Source organism: Erythrolamprus reginae, chromosome 10 (genome assembly GCF_031021105.1).
Source record: "Erythrolamprus reginae isolate rEryReg1 chromosome 10, rEryReg1.hap1, whole genome shotgun sequence".
NCBI classification, from domain to species: Eukaryota; Metazoa; Chordata; class Lepidosauria; order Squamata; family Dipsadidae; genus Erythrolamprus; species Erythrolamprus reginae.
Window position 1 is genome coordinate 18,372,599 of NC_091959.1, and position 20,475 is coordinate 18,393,073.

Genomic DNA, 20,475 nt, shown 5'->3' on the forward strand with positions numbered 1-20,475 from the left:
TGTTTTTAATAGGAAAGTGAACACAAGAACAAGGGGGCACAATCTGAGGTTTATTATTATTATTATTATTATTATTATTATTATTATTATTTATTAGATTTGTAATTATTTATTAGATTTGTATGTATAGTTGGGGGAAAGATCAGAAGCAATGGGATAAAATATTATTTTACTGAAAGAGTAGTAGAAGCTTGGAACAAACATCCAGCAGACGTGGTTGGTAAATCCACAGCAACTAAATTTAAACATGCCTGGGATGAACATATATCCATCCTAAGATAAAATACAGGAAATAGTATAAGGGCAGATGGACCATGAGGTCTTTTTCTGCCGTCAATCTTCTACGTTTTTATGTTTCTAACTGTGCACCATTCTAAGTTGTACTTTGTGGTGCCCAAACCAGGTTGGCTAAGTTCACATCAAGCAATCTGTGGTCCAATCTAATCTGATAAAAACAATGTTTATTGACTTTCTTAGGAGAAATATCCATGCTTTGTTGGCATTTTTTCAGGGTGTGAAAAGACTCCAGGAAAGAAGCACTCAACAAAAACCAAAGTAGCTTCGAGATACGAACGGCATGTGCAGAGCAAAGTGGAAGCGAGGGGTGGGATCCCTGCACATGGACAATTCGAGGGGGGGGGAACTCCCTTATCTTTCTCACAAAGCAATCCCACTCCTGACCATAAGAGGGAGCTGTGGGCACCTATTCAAAGGCACGATTCTTTTAGCTCAATGTCAGGCAGGGCAAAGGATGTCACTGCAGATATGACAAGTCACAGATTGTCTGCGAAGGAGACCCCCAGCCAGGATGCTTAATACTAGCTGAAATGTGTCTTATGTCTTGAAACGTATCTCTCTTACACTTTCAAATTAACAATCATATAATATAAATACTGTACCACCTAACCAGATAGATTTTAGTTATTTGGCTATTTGTGTCATTTTTTTTAAGCAAAAGAATTCAATGTTGTCATGTTAAAAACATATAGATTCTTATTTTTTTTAGTTTCAAAAATTTTATTAGTTGATTAAAATACAGTACAGTGATCCCTCGTTTTTCGCTGGGGAAGCGTTCCAAGACCACCCATGAAAAACAAATTTCCATGAAGTAGAGGAAATATATTTTTTAATGTATAACGAGTATTTGGACTTTAAAAACCCACCCTTTGCATTAAACAGTCATTCTATAATGTTTCTTAGCTGGAACTACATGGGATATCCTACCAGTTTCTTTAATAGAATACAGTAGTACTGTAGAAGAATTTTATGAACTTTTAATGGATTTAAAAATTTTAATGGTTTAATGGATTTAAGCCCCCTTTGAAAACCTGTGAAATAGCGAATCTGCTAAAGATGAACTGTGAAGTAGCGAGGGATTACTGTATACCGTAAAAATATTTTCACAAATTATTATTTCTCAATCTTAGCAACTGAAGAGGAGTTGAGTTCAACTCCCAGAATTCTCCAGCCAACACAGCACAGCAATACTGACATACACACTAAGACAGAGGTTTGAAAACTTGGCAATTTTAAGACTTTGTGGACTTCAACTCCCAGAATTGAACAGCTGTGCTATGAACTGGCTAGACGCAGTGGTTCTTAACCTGGGGGTCGGGACCCCTTTGGGGATCGAATGACCGTTTCCCATGGTGTTAGGAACTAAATACAATTTGTCGAATACAAATTTCCCATGGTGTTAGGAAGTAAAGCTTCTATTCTGACCCCTTGGAACATATTTTTACAATCCGATCAATCAGACGTTTACAGTGGGGATGTCCCTCTGACCATCCTGCCAATCAGTTGAAAGCTCTATTGGGAACTTTAAAGCTATATTGGGAGAATTGGCACTAGACTTATGGTTGGTGGGGTCACCACAACATGAGGAATTGCATTAAAGGTTAATGTTAATGCAACCTATGATTGTATCTGCTTATTTGGCTGCTGCCACAAATGTCTGGCTCATATTTAAGTGATCATCCACTAGGATTTTAAGATCTCTCTCACAGTTACTTGTTTTTTCTTGCCCAAATGCAAAACCTTAAGTGTAAAAATGTGAAGATGTGTTTATTTTGTAGTATCCCTGGAAGTCCTTAGAGAGGAGTGGCAATCAAATCAAATCAAATCAAATCAAGATAAATAAATAAATGTACACAGAAACAGCTTCAGAGCTTGCAAAATGGGTGTTTGCTTTGCCTTTTAGCATTCCAAATTTTGCTTAGCTTTGACTGTTTAATTTTCTTAAATAAATTTCTTGTCCTTCTCAGCCACTTCAGTTTCGATTTATATACCACAGGGTCAAACTGTGGAGTGCTTGGCTGTTTGCTTGCAGAGATTTTTTTACTGTAAAGTAACATCATCAGTTCATGGGGAGGGGTGGGGGTGTTGGCTTCCTGTTTATTATATACAGAAGTTTGTCCTGCAAGGATTGGAGGGATTTGATTCAATTTCTGCACACTGCTTATTGAGATAAATCTCATCACCGTCATCTCGTTTTCCTGGCATCTGGCATCTAATTAAACATTTTTCCCTTTCCTTTAACTATTTTCAGTAGGCAAACATTTCCTCTTTCTACATTATTTATTCATTTGTGTAATTGTAGGTCACCTCAACTACAAAGTGACTTCATTTCAACCCAGTTTTTTTCCAGGTATGAAGAAATGTAGTTCTTCAAACATGTTCTCTGCCCTGGCAACATACTTATATAAATTATTCAGATCACACCTCACTGGCCGTCTTTCTTTAGAACTTTGCAAATAGACATTGATGGCTTGAGCTACAATCAGGATAGTTCTTATTTTGGCAGAATGGCTACGGCTTCTCGTAATCCAAATTCAAGGTCCCTGGGATGATCTCTGTCTATTGCTTTCTTTGTTGGGAAAAGGTATTTCTATAAATGTTGCCTGATTTATCTGTTGTCATCTTTGCTTGATAGGGCTGTGGTGGCACAGTGGTTAGAATCAGTCCTACGGGCTACTTCTACTGACTGCCGATTGCCAGCAATTCGTTTCTCACTGGGCTCGAAGCTAACTCAACCTTCCATCCTTCCAAGGTTGGTAAAATGAGGACCCAGATTGTTGGGGGCAAATTGCTTTGAGAGGGCTGTAAAGCACTGTGAAGTGGTATATAAGTCTAAGTCAGTGGTTCTCAACCTGGAATCAGGACCCCTTTGGGGGAGGTTGAACAACCGTTTCACAGGGGTCACCCATGGAAAAAGACAAATTTCCCATGGTGTAAGGAACTACAGTCTACATTGGTTGCTGATCGATTTCCGGTCACAATTCAAAGTGTTGGTTATGACCTATGAAGCCCTTCATGACATCGGACCAGAATATCTCCGGGACCGCCTTCTGCCGCATGAATCCCAGCGACCAGTTAGGTCCCACAGAGTTGGCCTTCTCCGGGTCCCGTCGACTAAACAATGTCGTCTGGCGGGACCCAGGGGAAGAGCCTTCTCTGTGACGGCCCCGACACTCTGGAACCAACTCCCCCCAGATATCAGAGTTGCCCTCACCCTCCTTGCCTTTTGCAAGCTCCTTAAAACCCACCTCTGTCGTCAGGCATGGGGGAATTGAAATTTTCCCTTCCCTCTAGGCTTATAGAATTTATACATGGTATGTTTGTATGCATGATTGGTTCTTTAAATTGGGGTTTTTTATATTATTTTTAATATTAGATTTGTTTACATTGTCTTTTTATTGTTAGCTGCCCCGAGTCTTCGGAGAGGGGCTGCATACAAATCTAATAAATAAATAAATAAATAAATAAATAAATAAATAAATAAATAAACAAACAAACAAACAAACAAACTAAGGTTTCTATTCTGGCGCCTTGGGACATAGTTTTACAATCCGACCAATCAGATGCTTACAGTGCAAATGTTTGGGGTCACCACAAAATGGGGAACTGTATTAAGGGGTCGCGGCATTAGAAAGGTTGAGAACCACTGGTCTAAGTGCTATGGCTGTAGGGCAAAGACCAATTTTTCCAGATCCAGTTTTTCTTCCAACTTTAACCTAAGAGGAAATGTCTCCTGGTTTTGGTACAAGTCAGGCTCATTCAGCAATTGCAGTCAAAGCTTGAGTTTGTCTTTCCAGATATTGGTTGAAGTTCTCCCAAGCAGCATTTTTACAGCCTTTTTTTAATTATGAAGATGATAATGATATTTTTCATAGCAATACATACCTGGTATGGAACTTTCCTTTCTAAACTTCCATTCTTAGCTGCAACATCTGAGGCCTTCGAACAGTAGCGGCAAAAACATTTTCAGGGGGAGCAGTCCTGCTATATTGGCTGCTCAGTGTCTTTCAAGCTCTGCGTGCCGAACAAGACACAATGTTCTTCCATTGACGCCCAGGCAGATTAAAGGAGGCTCCGACTTTACTGCATGGAAGCAATTTGGAGAGAGTCTCCACTTGGCACAGCTCCCCTCTCCGGGAGGAAAAGAGAACAAGCTGGGTCGCTTCAACCAATTAATTGGTGCTAATTAATTCAAGCAATAATCCCTGGTTGACTGCAAAAAAAAGGGGGGGCAGGAAGAGAAGAGGGTTAGAATTGTGCACAGAAAAAGCCCAATTGCCAGTGGCAACCAAACTTTCTTCTGGATATCTTGGAGGGGCTGGGGGTGGGTGGGAGAGGCCGAAAGCATTGGAGGCTGCCGGAACCTGGAGAATGTGATGAGAATTAAAGGACTTCTTAGTCCATCATGCAAGGGAGAGAAAGAAATATTTCTTGTTGTAATATCACTTGTTGTAATATCACTTGTTGCCTAGCTACCAAAATAATCAAGAGTTGGTTTTTTCTACTGATTTCCATGGGCAGCCTTCACTTTTGCCCAGTGGAGAGGAGAGACAAATAAAACAATGCAAATCTAAAGTTTCATCCCTCTGTGACTCGCGCCTTGATTTGTCTGGGTGGACATGGCCCTCGCTGCATGGAAAGTAAGGTATGAAGTACAGTACTGTAAAATCTGATCCCCCAAACTGATTTTAGGGCTGCAAAATGTAACATATACAGTGGTACCTCTACTTACGAATTTAATTCATTCCGTGACCAGGTTGTTAGGTAGAAAAATTTGTAAGAAGCAATTTTCCCCATAGGAATCAATGTAAAAGCAAATAATGTGTACAATTGGGGAAACCGCAGGAGGAGGTGGAGGCCCTGTTTCCTCCCAGGAGATTCCTAGAGAAGCCCCACGGAGGCTTCTCCCCAGCTTTCCCAGGCTTTTTCCTCCCAGGAGATTCCTAGAGAGGCCCCACGGAGGCTTCTCCCCGCCTTTTCCGGTTAGTTTTGGAGGCTCGGGTTTGTAAGTGGAAAATGGTTCTTGAGAAGAGGCAAAAAAATCTTGACCACCTGGTTCTTATCTAGAAAAGTTCATAAGTAGAGGTGTTTGTAGGTAGAGGTACCACTGTACTGTGTCTCCCTGAAAATAAGAGTCTTTCTTATATATTTTTAAATTTTATATTATAAACAACAATAAAACATGACAAAATGTCAAATACAGAGTTATATAATAAATCATTTTTCATTCACAGGTCCTATAATTTCATAGGAAATTATACAGTTCCATAGGTCCTTATGAAGTATTCTCTTCCTTGTCAGAAATGAATATTCATAGATTTCTTCAAACATAAAAAATATAACATATACTTGAACTGTAATCCTAGTGTTTGAAGTGAACCTATTATTTTTCCTTCCTTCATCATCTGCTCTTTAAGTTATTTGGAGTATCCCCAGGGAACCTTTAAACCTTTCAGAATGTGCAGAAAAACATTTATTTTACTTACTTATTTGTTTGTTTTGTCAAGTATGTATTGGTGGTATACAAAGATATAATAATATTTATATACCTGATTCTAGTAAGAGAAACATTAGGACGGGGGATGGAAGGCACTCTGGTGCAATTGTGCATACCCCTTACTGACCTCTTAGGAATCGGGAGAGGTCAACAGTGGATAGTCTAAGGGTAATGTTTTGGGGCTTAGGTGATGATACTACAGAGTCAGGTAGTGAGTTCCATGCATCAACTACTCAGTTACTAAAGTTGTATATCCTGCTGTTGAGTTTAGAGCGGTTTACTTTAAGTTTCTATCTGATGTGTGCTCATATGTTGTTGTGGTTGAAGCTGAAGTAATTGTCGACAGGAAGGACATTGTAGCAGATGATTTTATGGGCTATGCTTAGGTCATGTTTAAGGCGACGTAGTTCTAAGCTTTCTAAACCTAGGATTGTAAGTCTAGTTGCGTAGGGTATTCTGTTGCGAGTGGAGGAGTGGAAGGCTCTTCTGGTAAAGTATCTCTAGACATTTTCTAGAGTGTTTCTGTCCAAAATGTGGTGTGGGTTCCAGATAGATGAGCTGTATTTGAGGATTGGTCTGGCGAAAGTTTTGTATGCCGGATCTTTTGCTGGTGTTGAGCATCCAATTTCCCTTCCATCTTGCAGAGTGGAGCCCCCTCGCCCACCCTCATCCTGGCCCTTCCTCAACTAATGTGGCTCCTTCCTCAGGGAATGGCGGCCCTGAGAGACTCCAAGGGAGCAAAGGCCTTGCAGGGTCCCCCCCAGCAACAGCCGCTATCTTGGGGTTTTCCAACCAGAGGAGCTACTCCGGCCGCTGACAGGAAGGCTTGCGGGGAGGTTTTCTTGACCGCTGTCAACGTGAGGCTTTCTCCCTCGAAAGCTCCGAACCCCGGACCGGCTGCTCGGGCGCGTCTGCCTCGCCAGGCCCAGGTGGTCTCTCTCGTCCTCCGGACCTCGCCTGCAGAAAGGGCTGGCCTGGCGGGCTTTCTTCATGGCGCCTGGCGGACTTTCTTCATGGCGCCAGGCGGGCTGAGGCGGTCGGTGGAGGGGGAGAAGGACCCCCGGCTGCTCTGGCCCAAAGGCCCGGCAGGCTCTCCGTCCGATCCAGGGCGACTCCTCGGGCCTTGGCACCTGCTTCTCCGCCGGCCCTGCAAAGCCGCGTTCGGACGCAGCCCGCCGCTCCCTGAAGCTGAGGCGGCAAGGCCAGGCAGGCCCCGCCTTCCCTCAGCGCTGGACCCCGAAGCCTCCCGGGGTCACTCGGCCGCCGACCAGGCCTCTGCCAGGCCCCGCGGGAAGCCCCCGTCCCTCGGCCTCACCCCGAGTCCGCCCCCTAGTACGGGACCTCCGCCCTGGATGGAGGGAAGCTTCTCCCGGCCGGAGATGCCGCCGCTTGGCAGCCCGACAGCCCTGGAGGCGGAGGAGGCGGCGGCACCACGTGCAGCCCTGGAAGCTGCCGCCTGGACTCTTCCACCCCGCGCCGCCGGCCGGCGCAGAGACCCACCCAAGACGGCGGGCGGGAGGCGGCGCTGGGCGCGGAGGGCGCCGCCTTCCCCGCCCCGTTGGGCAGCAGAGGGCCGGCGACGCTCCCGGGGCTGAGCGGTAGTGCGAGTCCCACCGCCGCCGCCGAGGCTCCGCGCGGCTGACTGGGGCGCAGGAAGGCGGCCGTGATCCGGACGGGGCGGTGTGGGACCTAGGGGACAACACCCGGTTCCTCCGCAGGGAAGCTTCTTGGCCGGTCCCACCCGGAGGAAGAAAGCGCCTCCGCCCGCTTCGCCGAGAGAACTTTCTGCATGACGGTCTCCAAGGTAAGAAGAAGAGCCGGCTGCTCCCCTTCTCCCGACGAGCCCTCCCCGCGGTTGGTGGCCGGCGCTTTGTCATGGATGCTCCGCTTGGCCAGGCGGCGGGGGAGGCTCGCGCGACGCTCGCCCGGCCGCCCGGCCTCTGCGGCTCTCCGCTCCGGCTGAAGGAGAAGCCCCCCCTCCCGCTTTGCCCTTTGGGCACCGAGATGCGGGAGATCTGCTGCAGTTTTAACCCTTGGCGAGGTTGGCGGGGGTATCCCGGAGGCTCCCGGCCTGCCTTGGAGGAGCTACCTGTCCTCTGCCGGCTGGACCTGCCGAGGTCCCACCTGTCTCTGAAAGCAGTCTCTGGGCTGCTAAGGTGGACCGGGGACGTGTGCCCGCCCCCGGGGCTCTGAGTACTATGTACTGTTTTTATTATTGTTGTGAGCCGCCCCGAGTTTCCGGAGAGGGGCGGCATATAAATCCAATAAATCTAATCTAATCTAATCTAATCTGAGTGTTTGCAGAGTCCAGTGCAATTCTGCTACCGCAATGTTTCCCAACCTTGGCCACTTGAAGATATCCGGGAGGCATTCGCTGGCTGGGGAATTCTGGGAGTTGAAGTCCAAATATCTTCAAGTGGCCAAGGTTGGGAAACACTGTGCTATGGCACCTGGCAGGTAGCGAAATCGCTTGCGGACACTCAGGGGCCCATGTGCTCAGGTGCAGTAGCAGAATTGCGCTGGACTCCTCCAGCACACAGAGCCAGTGGGTGCATGCACCTGCCACTTGTGCAAATGAGCTATGCGCCCACCGCCTACACAGAACCCATTCCCACCCCACTCCACCAAATCAGAAAGGTTGCGGGAGGCGGGGGTGTCACTGAATTAAAGTTATTTTAGCTTAGCGGAGGTTGTGAACGTCCCAATTCTGGACATTTTCAAGAGATTGGACTGCCATCTGGCTGGGGAGGTGTAGGATTTCCTGCTTGAGCAGGTGGGGTTGGACTAGATGACCTGCAGGATCCCTTTCAACCAGTGATGGGCTACCAACATTTTTACTACCACACCATGGGCGTGGCTTATGCATTTTGTTTCAACATCTTTCAGTGCAAATTGGGTGCTCTGGGGTGGAGCTCCAAATTTTGCTACCGGACCTGCGTTCCTGACCGTTCCTGTAGGAGCCCATCACTGCTTTCAACTCTGATAAAATAAATAAATAAACAAGAAAGAGAAGCTGGTTTCCTGAAAAGCAACATCCTGTTTATCAGCTCCACGTAGACGTTGCTCCTCCAATTCTTCTCCCCCATCCTAAACCCCCCCACCCTACACATTCTTAGGAAACCAAAAGGGCAGGGGGCTACATCCCAGACCTCTGCTGGAAGGCGTCCGTCAGGGAAGAGGATGGGGGTAGGTATCAGGGAACTCACTCTCACTAGTTTGCCTCCCAGGAGCTGGGCATTTTGGGACTCAACCAGCCCAGGGAAGTTGTGAATGCCCAGACTGATGCACTCAGTAACTCTGCAGGGATGACTCTGTGCTCCTGGGGGTGCGGTTCGCACCCATAGATAGGACCCACCAACCAGCCACAAATGGTCACAGACAGAGGTGGGCTGCTAAGGTGGACCGGTGACGTGTGCTCGCCACTGTGGCTCTGAGTGCTAGCGGAGTCCAACGCAATTCTGCTACTGCACCTGGGCCATGGTTGCACCTGCGTGTCCGCATGCGATTTTGCTACTGCCCAGGTGCCATAGCAGAATTGCGCTGGACTCCGCTAGCACTCAGAGCCACGGAGCCGAGCACGCATCACTAGTCCACCTTAGCATCCCACCTCTGCCGCTACCTGGGAACTTCTGACCGAGAGCACAACAGCTTTTCTGTGGTCCCATGGAGCATCTGAGATGGTCGACTTCAACTTAAGTTCCCCTCCGCTTGGTTTGGAAAGCGTCTTTGGCTCTCCTCCAACCAGGAATAAAGTAGAGTAGAGTAGAGTAGAGTAGAGTAGAATAGAGTAGAATAGAATAGAATAGAATAGAATAGAATTGAATTGAATTGAATTGAATTCTTTATTGGCCAAGTGTGAATGGACACACAAGGAATTTGTCTTTGGTGCAGATGCTCTCAGCGTACATAAAAGAAAAAGAGACATTTGTCAAGAATCATGAGGTCCAACACGTAATGATTGTCATAGGGGTCAAATAAGCAACGAGGAAACAATATTAATAAAAATCTTAAGGATACAAGCAACAAGTCACAGTCATACAGCTATAAGTGGAAGGAAATGGGTGATAGGAACAATGAGAAGACTAATAGTAATAGCAGTGCAGACTTAGTAAATAGTTTAACAGTGTTGAGGGAATTATTTGCTTAGCAGAGTGATGGCGTTTCGGGGAAAAACTGTTCTTGTGTCTAGTTGCCTTGGTGTGCAGTGTTCGGTAGTAGTGATGTTTTGAGGGTAGGAGTTGAAACAGTTTATGTCCAGGATGCGAGGGGTCAGTAAATATGTTCACAGCTCTCTTTTTGACTCATGCAGTATACAGGTCTTCAATGGAAGGCAGGTGGGCAGCAATTGTTTTTTCTGCAGTTCTGATTGAATTGAAGGATTGAAGGGACCCAGTTTCACACAAGTTGGAAGAATCCGGGAGGCCTTTGGTTGGCTGGCCTGGGAGATCCCTAAGCTAGAAGAACACCCCATGCAGAGAAATGTCCCCCTGTTTCTTGTCTGGGCAATTTGGGAGTGGCCCCCATTTCTTTGCAGATAGAGCTTACCTGCCCCCTTTACTTCTTTTCTACCTGCAGCTCCTTTTTCCATTCATAGAAAAGTATTTAAGCAGGTTTTTGTTCTTTCAGGACAGTGTTTCCCAACCTTGGCAATTTGAAGATGTTTGGACTTCAGCTCCCAGAATTCCCCAGCCAGCATTCGCTGGCTGGGGAATTCTGGGAGTTGAAGTCCAAATATCTTCAAGTTGCCAAGGTTGGGAAACACTGTTTCAGGAGACAGAGCCTTCTTCACAACTTAACCACATTTTATAGCAGGGAAACCTGGCTAAAGCCAGGGCGTCGGCTTGGAAATACCTTGTCTGGCTCTGATGCTGTGCCTAACTTCTTAAGATGAGCCTCCGTTGGCAGAACTATGCTTCCTCTTCAAAGCAGATGTGATTTAGGACGAGCGGAGGCTAGAAAGAAATAGTTTTGCATCAGCTTCCTTATGTGGCTGAAATGTATTTTCGTATTTGATAACAGGATCATTCTTGCAATGTGGTGTAAAGCAACATTTGAAACCATGATGCCCCCTAGTTATACTATACAGCATGCATTTTAATGTATAAATCAATATTCTCCTATAGGATTTTAAAATAGTAGTAATAATAATACTTATTATCATATGAAAGTATCTTTAAAACCTGAAACAATATCTGGCTCTTCCAGGTGCTAGGGAAGGACTCAATACGTGAATAAAATGCCAAATCCAGTCTAAATATAGATGACTGCTCAAACAACAATAATAATAACTTACTATACTTGTGTGTTGGATGACTATCAATGACCGGGATGGGGGAGTAATCAAAGAAAGAAATTACAGTCAACTCAATAAAAGACAGGGGATGGAAGGCACATTGGTGCACTATGCACGCCCCTTACTGATCTCTTAGGAATCAGGAGAGGTCAACAGTGGCTAGTCTAAGTGTAAAGCTTTGGGGGTTAGGTGATGATACTACAGAGTCTGGTAGTGAGTTCCATGCATCAACTACTCTGTTACTAAAGTCGTATTTCCCGCAGTCGAGTTTAGAGTGGTTTATTTTAAGTTTGTATCTGTTGTGTGCTCGTGTGTTGTTGTGGTTGAATTTGAAGTAGTCGTTAACAGGAAGAACATTGTAGCCGATGATTATATGGGCTATTCTTAGGTCGTGTTTAAGACGATGTAGTTCTAAGCTTTCTAAACCTAGGATTGTAAGTCTAGTTGCGTAGGGTATTCTGTTGCGAGTGGAGAAGTGGAGGGCTCTTCTAGTAAAGTATCTCTGGACATTTTCTAGAGTGTTTATATCGGTGGTACGGGTTCCAGACAGATGAGCTGTATTCAAGGATTGGCCATGGTTAACCAAACTTTAGCTTTCTATGACATGACAGACAAAAGTTGTTTCTGACAGTTCTTCTCTTTAACTGAGAGGGACCAAGGGGATGCCTGAGGCTGAAGTTAGGGTTTCTGCCACATGAAACAAGAATTTGAAATCTGACCCATCTCTATCTGGCCACGAACCCATAGTTACCTAAAATAACCTGTTGTGGTTCAGCCTGAGGCTGCTCAGGGACCGGCTGTGTCTCTGCTGGCTCCATGCCCGGAGGAGGATGACAGCGAAGAGGAGGGGGCTGAGCAGTCGGACGGGGGAGAGGAAAGTCAGGAATGGGACGAAGGAGAACAGCATGAGAGCCCTGGGGGGGGGGGGGGGCTCTCCCCAGCCAGTAGCTTGGAATCATTAGGTGATGATGCACAAGCTGTCATTGACATGCGACAGAGATGTTCAGATCAGAGAAAGGAGCAATTAAAGAAGTATTATCAGCACTGAATTAGGAACAGCTGGGCTTGGGTGTGGTCCTCATCAGCAGGGTTTAAAAGGCAGGCAAGCCCTTGAAGCCATGTGGAGTGTTATCAGTTGGAGTTGCGGTGACCTGTTTTGATTCTCAGTGTCTCTGATCTTGGCTTGTGGCCTCACAGTCTGGAAGACTCGTGGGAGGTGTATGTTTGCTATCTACAGCTTCGTCTTGGCAGCAAGAATCTGGTATTGCTTCATGGACTATTGCCTTCGTGGATATATTTGAAGATACAGCGTTTTCCTGTTTGTAAGGGCATTTTCTGTTACCTGTGTTTTTCTTGAATTTTATAAACTGCCTTTGCCTTTTACCGGTGTGTCTGGCTTCTCTTTTTGGGTTGGTCTTGGCTTCCGGAGTGACCCAGGCAGAACATAACCTAGCAAGTATACTAACCTGGAGATCTTTCTATTGATAAAGCTTATTAGAAAAAAATATAAATGTATTTATTTAAAAGGTTTATATGTCTGCTCTATGCGTGACTTACAACAACTGTGAAACCAATAGAAAACAATTATAAAAGCAATAAAGTTAAAAATAGAGCAGTTTGGTGCTCTAGCCTGGCGACAAAAGAACCAGCTAGAAACCAGGAGATCCAGCCCCATCCTAGGCAGGAAAGCCATCTGGCTCTCTCAGCCTAGCCTGTCTCACAAGGCAGCTGTTCTGCAGGAAATAGGAGGAAGAAGGAGGTGCGTTGGATATGATTGAGTTATTTATAAGAATAATAAAGGTGGGATACTGTTCTGCCGAGCTCTATGGTATGAGTCTCCCGAAAATTCAAGGGTACAAATTTCAGACACACACACACTTGAAAGTTCAAAAACAATGTTCTTTATCACAAAAATTCAAAACAAAGCACCCTTTTTGTATTGCAAAGACCACTCGTCCCAAAAGAACCTGGTAGTCTGTACAATCCCCTTAATCAGTCCTTAAGTACTTAGCTAGCAGCTGTGAAGAAACATCACAGCCCTCCTTCTTCCATGAAGTGAAACACACACACTTTGCTCTGCTTTGGTTACAAAGTCGTGAAAAATCAACAAAGTCCGGAAACAGCAAGGCACAGTCCTGAAGAACAACGATCAGATAATCTTCCACAAAGGCCAAGCCAGCACGCTGCTATTTATATCAGCAGCTCTAATTACTAGAGCCTCACCCAAACACAGGTGGCCTCTCTTATCTCCTGTAATATTTCTTCAATTGGTCTCTTTGTTGCATAATTCTGCGCATGCGTGGGTCTAACACTTCCTCATCCGAATCGACCGAAGATAATGGAGATTGGCTTCCTGGGCTGTGTGCCAAGCCCCCCTCTTCCAAGTCACCCCCACCTTCTTCTTCGTCTGAGGAAACTGCACTACCTGACTCTGTCTGCAATAAAACAGGCCTATGAGATGTTGAAGTTTCCCCTGCATCCACCTCCACATTCCTTGGGGCAGGAGCTGGGCCAGGGCCAACCACAACAGATACAAATAAATAAATAAATAAAAGAAAATAAGAGTCTTGCTTTGGACATTAAGCCTGCTGGGTGACTTTGGGCCAGTCGTTCTCTCTCACCTCTTGGAAGGAGGCAATGCAAACCACTTCAGAAATACCTTGCCAAAAAGGCTGCAGCGACTGGTCCAGGATTCAAAAAGTAACTTGCAATCGCACAAAAATTAAACATGGTTAAAATGAACAATGGTTAGCAAGGGGACGCAGCAGCTGTTTGTCTATTGGACTGAGGTGTAGATCCCCCACTGGGGAATCAGTCAGAATGCAGGCATGGGACCACGGAGGAGATTGGTTGAGCAAACCTTGTCCCATTTTTCAAGTAGGCCGGATGGAGAAAAGCGCCATCTCTCGTTTTTGATCCATGGACTTTAGACAGGTTGCGTTGTGCAGGAAAATTTCCACTCCTCAGGAACTGTGTAGAAGAAGTCCCAAGGTCAGCAGACCAAACCGGAGGTATAAAGTCATTGTTCATAGGCATGACATGTTCCTCCTTCTCCACATTCTCAGAATTTCTGGAAACGCTTCCTACCCAAGGTTTCAGCACTAAATGTAAATGCGCACGGATACTCCTTAAAGTGAACAGAAAGCAAATACAGTGATACCTCGTCTTGCAAACCCCTCGTCATACAAACTTTTCGAGATACAAACCCGGGGTTTAAGATTTTTTTGCCTCTTCTTCCAAACTATTTTCACCTTACAAACCGCCTCCGGACTTCTGTTGCCAGCGAAGCGCCCGTTTTTGCGCTGCTGAGATTCCCCTGAGGCTCCCCTCCATGGGAAACACCATCTCCGTGTTTTTGCGATGCTGCAGGGGAATCCCAGTAGCGCAAAAACAGGTGCTTTGCTGGCAATGGAAGTCCGGAGGTGGGGTTTCCCAGTGAGGGGAGCCTCAGTGAAATCGCAGCATCACAAAAACACAGAAGTCCGGAGGTGGGGTTTCAAGGACTTCTGTATTTTTGCGATGCTGCAATTTTGCTGAGGCTCCCCTTGCTGGAAAACCCCACTTCCAGACTTCCATTGCCAGTGAAGCACCCATTTTTGTGCTGCTGGGATTCCCCTGCAGCATCGCAAAAACACGGAAGTCCGGAGGTGGGGTTTCCCATGGAGGGGAGCCTCAGGGGAATCCCAGCAGCGCAAAAAGGGCGCTTCGGCTGGCAAAAGGGGTGAGTTTTGGGCTTGCACGCATTAATCATTTTTCCATTGATTCCTATGGGAAACATTTTTTTGTCTTACAAACTTTTCACCTTACAAACCTCCTCCTGGAACCAATTAAGTTCGTAAGATGAGGTATCACTGTATATGGTGTTGAATTCCACAACAGGGGATTTTCAGTTGATTTGCAGCTAAGGTGGAAGGGTGACGTGTGCTCGCCCCTGTGGCTCTGAGTGCTAGCGGAGTCCAGCGCAATTCTGCTACTGCACCTGGGCAGGTAGTAAAATCACATGCGGATACGCAGGTGCGCTTGGCGGCACTGTACCACCTCAGCAGCCTACCTTGGGGGGGGGGGGGATACATATACATACATTCAATTATGCAAACCTGATTTCACATTAGTGGATTTTCAGGTTTCCACCGGCTGAAGCAAAGAAAGATGGTGATGTAGGGCAGGATCGCAGGATCTTTCTTCCACTGTCCTTGCTATCTTTTTATCTTTTATTGATTTGACTGAAATTTCTTTCTTTGATTATTCCTCTCCCCCTCCAGTCATTGATAGTCATACAAGTTTGATAAGTTATTATTATTGTTGGTTGAACAGTCAGCTATGTTTAGACTGGATTTGGCCCCCTGCGTGTCTGAGCGCGATTTCGCTACCTGCCCAGGTGCAGTAGCAGAATTGCGCTGGACTCCGCTAGCACTCAGAGCCATGGGGGCGAGCACACGTGACCATTCCACCTTAGCAGCCCACCTCTGATTTGCAGTGAATTTTACACAGTTATCTATGAATCTGGCTGGGATGGAGAAAGGAGTCGCGCCTCTCTTGTTCCTCTGCTCTGGGAATGCAAAGAACCCAGCAGGCACCACCGGCGTTTGGTACCGCTCAGGAACTTTCCGTGCCGTGTCTGTTGTTCCCAAAGAGAAGCATTTGGTGGGAAAAGGGCTCCGGTTGGCATGGCAACCCAAGAATGGAAGGGGAGGCGGAAGGCAGTTTTCAGGCAGGGGACTGCAGGCTACTAATTACAGAACATGTTTTTTGGGGGATGCCAAACTGTATCCCAAACTGTGGGTTCAATTGTCCCATAATAGTCTAATGGCCAAATAGCACTTTGTTATTTGATTAATGCAGCATTAAGATTGTAGATGGGAGACTAATATTGGTTATTTGTGGTTCAGTGTGTTGTGGAAATCCAGCTCCTAGATATTTTGCATGAATCAGGTACAGTATTATGTTAATGAAATTGGGTGTAGCATGTTTTGTGCGTAGAAACATTGCACTGACAGTGTATTATATGGACCCAATCTTGCAAAACGAAAGCTTTGCCTAGGCCGGTGATGGCAAATCTATGGCATGGGTGCTACAGGTGGCACACAGAGTCATATCTCCTGGCACACAAGTTGTTGCCCTAGCTCATACAAATCTAATGAATGAATGAATGAATGAATGAATGAATATCTATCTATCTATCTATCTATCTATCTATCTATCTATCTATCTATCTATCTATCTATCTATCTATCTCCTGGCACACAAGTTGTTGCCCTAGCTCAGCTCCAATGTGCATGCCGGCCAGCTGATTTTTGGCTAACACAGAGGCTCTGGGAGGGTGGTTTTGTAAAGAATTTCACAAAACACAGCTTAACGTACTACTCGGAACATCATATATCTTAAGAAGATACTTGATTGATACCTAGGACACTGGCAACAACCCGTATCAACCATCAGCACCAGTCAATGATATTTGTGACGTATTTTTAAATGTTCAGTTGACGGAATTTCATGTTTAATGAATAAAAGATAATATTATTGGAATAAGAATTCCATTAATTTCTGTACATTTGAACCCAGAATTTACTGGATTTTTTGCAGCTCCATCAGGGAGAGTATAGTGGCTTTTAGACGATAGCTTTATGCTTCCGTAACTGCCTCTCCCTTCTTTTTAATCTATAAAACAACAATCTAATGTTGAGTTCTGAACAGAAGTAACAGATTTTTGGGAACACAGGTACTTTATATTGATCTCGGAGTAAAGAATGTCTATTTTTAGATTGAAACATTTTGAATTCCAAAACTTCTGTATGTCCCTATAAAACTCCTGCCTGTGCTGCCTAGCCATATTCTTGGGGGGGGGGCAGGTGGGCGAGAAGTTCAGGCTAAATATAAACTCACCACAAAGAAATCCCATCTGCACCAAAAGCAAAACAACCCCCCACTCCCCAAAGCTAAGCAAATGCTTACATGCATCACACACAGGTCATCCAAAGAGGAAAACCTCAGAATAACCCCCAAAAATTAAACCCTGGAGAAAAAACTTTTCATTAGAAACACAAGAACAAGGGGACACAATCTGAAGTTAGTTGGGGGAAAGCTCAAAAGCAACGTGAGAAAATATTATTTTACTGAAAGAGTAGTAGATGCTTGGAACAAACTTCCAGCAGACGTGGTTGGTAAATCCACAGTAACTGAATTTAAACATGCCTGGGATAAACATATATCCATCCTAAGATAAAATACAGAAAATAGTATAAGGGCAGACTAGATGGACCATGAGGTCTTTTTCTGCCGTCAGTCTTCTATGTTTCTATGTTTCTATTATAGTTGTTCCCACAAAGGCCAGGCAAAATTTGACATACCATATTCCTGCCCAGACAAAGAAGCAAAAAAGTCTGATTGGGAGTGGGCGGCATGGAAGTCGATAAAACAATCAATCAATCAATCAATCAATCAGATGTGTACTGCAGATAAAGAATTCCCATTACAATTTTAGTCTTAATCATTATGGACTTAACAGCCAGAGAAAACATACATCAAATGTAAGTGCAGGACTTAGATAATAATAGACATGTACTGCTAAAACCTATACATGTAAATAAAACTAACATGCAGTAAAATAATAGTACAATTAATATTGGTGATCACCAAAACTAGTATTATTCTTTGGTTGAGGAAGAAATACCAACATGGAATGAAACTACCTTGATTGTTGCCCATCAGACAGAAGAAATGATAGCAGTGTTCCAATATGTAAACTAAACAAGGAGAAAAGTAACTTAGAACTAAGAACAAATTTCCTGACAGTCAGAACGGTTGATCAGTGGAACAGCTTGCCTCCAGAAGATGTGAATGTCCCAATACTGGATTTTTTAAGCGGATGTTGGATAACCATCTGTTTGAAGTAGTGTAGGTTTTCCTGCCTAAACAGGGGTTGGACTAGAACAGTGTTTTTCAACCAGTGTGCCGTGGCACACTAGTGTGCCGTGAGACATAGTCAGGTGTGCCGTGGGGAAATTAAACATGGGTCCCCAAACTACCATTCCTGCCAGGATATCCCTTTTGTGTTCATCCAAACAGGCCCAGGTTTCACACTGTGTATAAATACATTTAGAAAATATATTATCAACTATATGTATAATATGTATTGTGTTAAAGTGTCATTTTGTGTCAATTTGGTTGGTGGTGTGCCCCAGAATTTTGTAAATGTAAAAAATGTGCCGCAGCTCAAAAAAGGTTGAAAATCACTGGACTAGAAGACCTCCAAGGTCCCTTCCAACTCTGTTGTTATAAATTACTACTACTATTATTGTTGTTGTTGTTGTTGTTATATCTCAGGGGTTGCCACAAAGAAGAGGGAGCCAAGCTATTCTCCAAAGCACCTGAGGGCAGCACAAGAAGCAATGGGTGGAAACTAAACAAGGAGAGAAGTAACTTAGAGCTAAGGAGAACTTTCCTGACAGTTAGAACAATTAACCAGTGGAACAACTTGCCTCCAGAAGCTGTGAATTCTCCAACCCTGGAGATTTTAAAGAAGAGGTTGGACAGCCATTGGTCTGAAGTGGTGTGGGGTTTCCTGCCTGAGCAAGGGGTTGGGCTAAAAGACCTCCGAGGTCCCTTCCAACTCTGTTATTGATTGATTGATTTATTGATTGATTGGATTTGTATGCCGCCCCTCTCCGTAGACTCGGGGCGGCTAACAACAGTAATAAAAAACAGCATGTAAATCCAATACTAAAACAACTAAAAAACCCTTATTGTAAAACTAAACATACATACATACAAACAAACATACCATGGATAAATTGTAAAGGCCTAGGGAGAAAGAATATCTCAGTTCCCCCATGCTGACGGCACAGGTGGTTTTTAAGGAGCTTACGAAAGGCGAGGAGGGTGGGGGCAACTCTAATCTCCGGGGGGAGTTGGTTCCAGAGGGCCGGGGCCGCCACAGAGAAGGCTCTTCCCCTGGGCCCCGCCAAATGACATTGTTTAGTTGACGGGACCCGGAGAAGGCCCACTCTGTGGGGCCAAACTGGTTGCTGGGATTTGTGCAGCAACCTACTCACAGATTCTATTTCCCAGCTCAGCTTTACCATGCATGTGTGCGCACCTCCTGCCGGCTAGTTGGTTTATGGGTCCCTGCTGTGCATGCACCATGATGGAGTATGGGGGACACACACGCATTGAATTACGGGTGCGTGTGAGTGTGGGTTGCTGGCGGTTTGGACCAGTTCGCAGTGGTTCATCTGTACTGGGGGAGGAAATTTACCTCCACTTGCCGAACCAGCAGCGATAGCCAGCCGGCCACACCCCCACCCGGTCCTCCGGTCACCGCTCCTTGAAAGTGGCTTGGAAAGAACCGTCTGGACATGCGCAAAGGCTTTTGCGCACGTGCAGAGGGTAATTTCCACAATGTGACGCAGGGGAGAATGTGCACTTCTGATGTGATGCGAAGCCGTGGGGAAGGTAAGTGGGACCCACCCCTGATGCGTGCGCACTCTTTTGACACACAACAACAAAAGGTTTAGCCATCCCTGTTCTATTTTAAATAAGTTGCCTGCTCTCTGCCATTTCTTCAGAATGGACTAGACTAGAGAAGTGATGGCTAACCTTTTTTTCCTTGGGTGCTTCACGAGTCTGCGGAGAGGGGTGGCATACAAATCTAATAAATAATAATGATGATGATGATGATGATGATGACCGAATTCTGAAGCATAACACACCAGACATTGTGATTGTGGAGAAAAAGAAAGTATGGATCATCGACATCGCAATCCCAGGAGACAGCAGAATTGAGGAGAAGCAGCTAGAGAAATTAGTGAAATACGAAGATCTAAAAATCGAACTGCAACGACTCTGGCATAAGCCCGTGAAAGTGGTCCCAGTGGTACTTGGCACGCTGGGCGCAGTACCAAAGGATCTCAGCGGACATTTGAAAACCATCGGAATTGACAAAATCTCCATCTGTCAATTGCAAAAGGCCGCTTTACTGGGATCGACAAACATAATTTGCCGCTACATCACGCAGTCCTAGGTGCTTGGGAAGCGCACGACTGGTGATAAAATACGAAATCCAGCATAGTGATTTTGTTTGCTGAGTTGTATTGACAATAATAATAATAATAATAATAATAATAATAATAATAATGTGCAAGTGTCCACACCCATAATTCAATGGCTGGGGAGGGTGAAAACAGTTTCCCTGCCCCCTGGAGGCCCTCTGGAGGCCAGAAACAGCCCATTTCCCAACTTCTGGTGGGCCCAGTAGGCTTGTGTTTCACCCTCCCCAGGCTCCAAAGGCTTCCCTGGAGCTGACGGAAGGTAAAAACACTCTCCTCCATCCTCCCGGAGGCTCTCTGGAAGCCAAAAACGTCCTCCCAGAGCCTCTGTGTGAGCCAAAACT

At 45.3% G+C, this 20,475-nt stretch overlaps 1 protein-coding gene across 2 annotated transcripts in view; it reads left to right on the top strand.

The window, feature by feature from the left end:
* Nucleotides 1-7,327: 7,327 nt before the first annotated feature.
* CORO2B (coronin 2B) overlaps nucleotides 7,328-20,475 on the top strand; it is an 88,715-nt gene continuing 75,567 nt past the window's right edge. The window contains exon 1 of one of the 2 annotated variants that reach the window (XM_070762659.1): nucleotides 7,328-7,598. In XM_070762659.1, the coding sequence (XP_070618760.1) occupies nucleotides 7,584-7,598 (15 nt within the window). In that variant the 5' untranslated portion in view covers nucleotides 7,328-7,583. The remainder of the gene's footprint in view (nucleotides 7,599-20,475) is intronic. The other variant, XM_070762660.1, reaches the window with a different exon arrangement.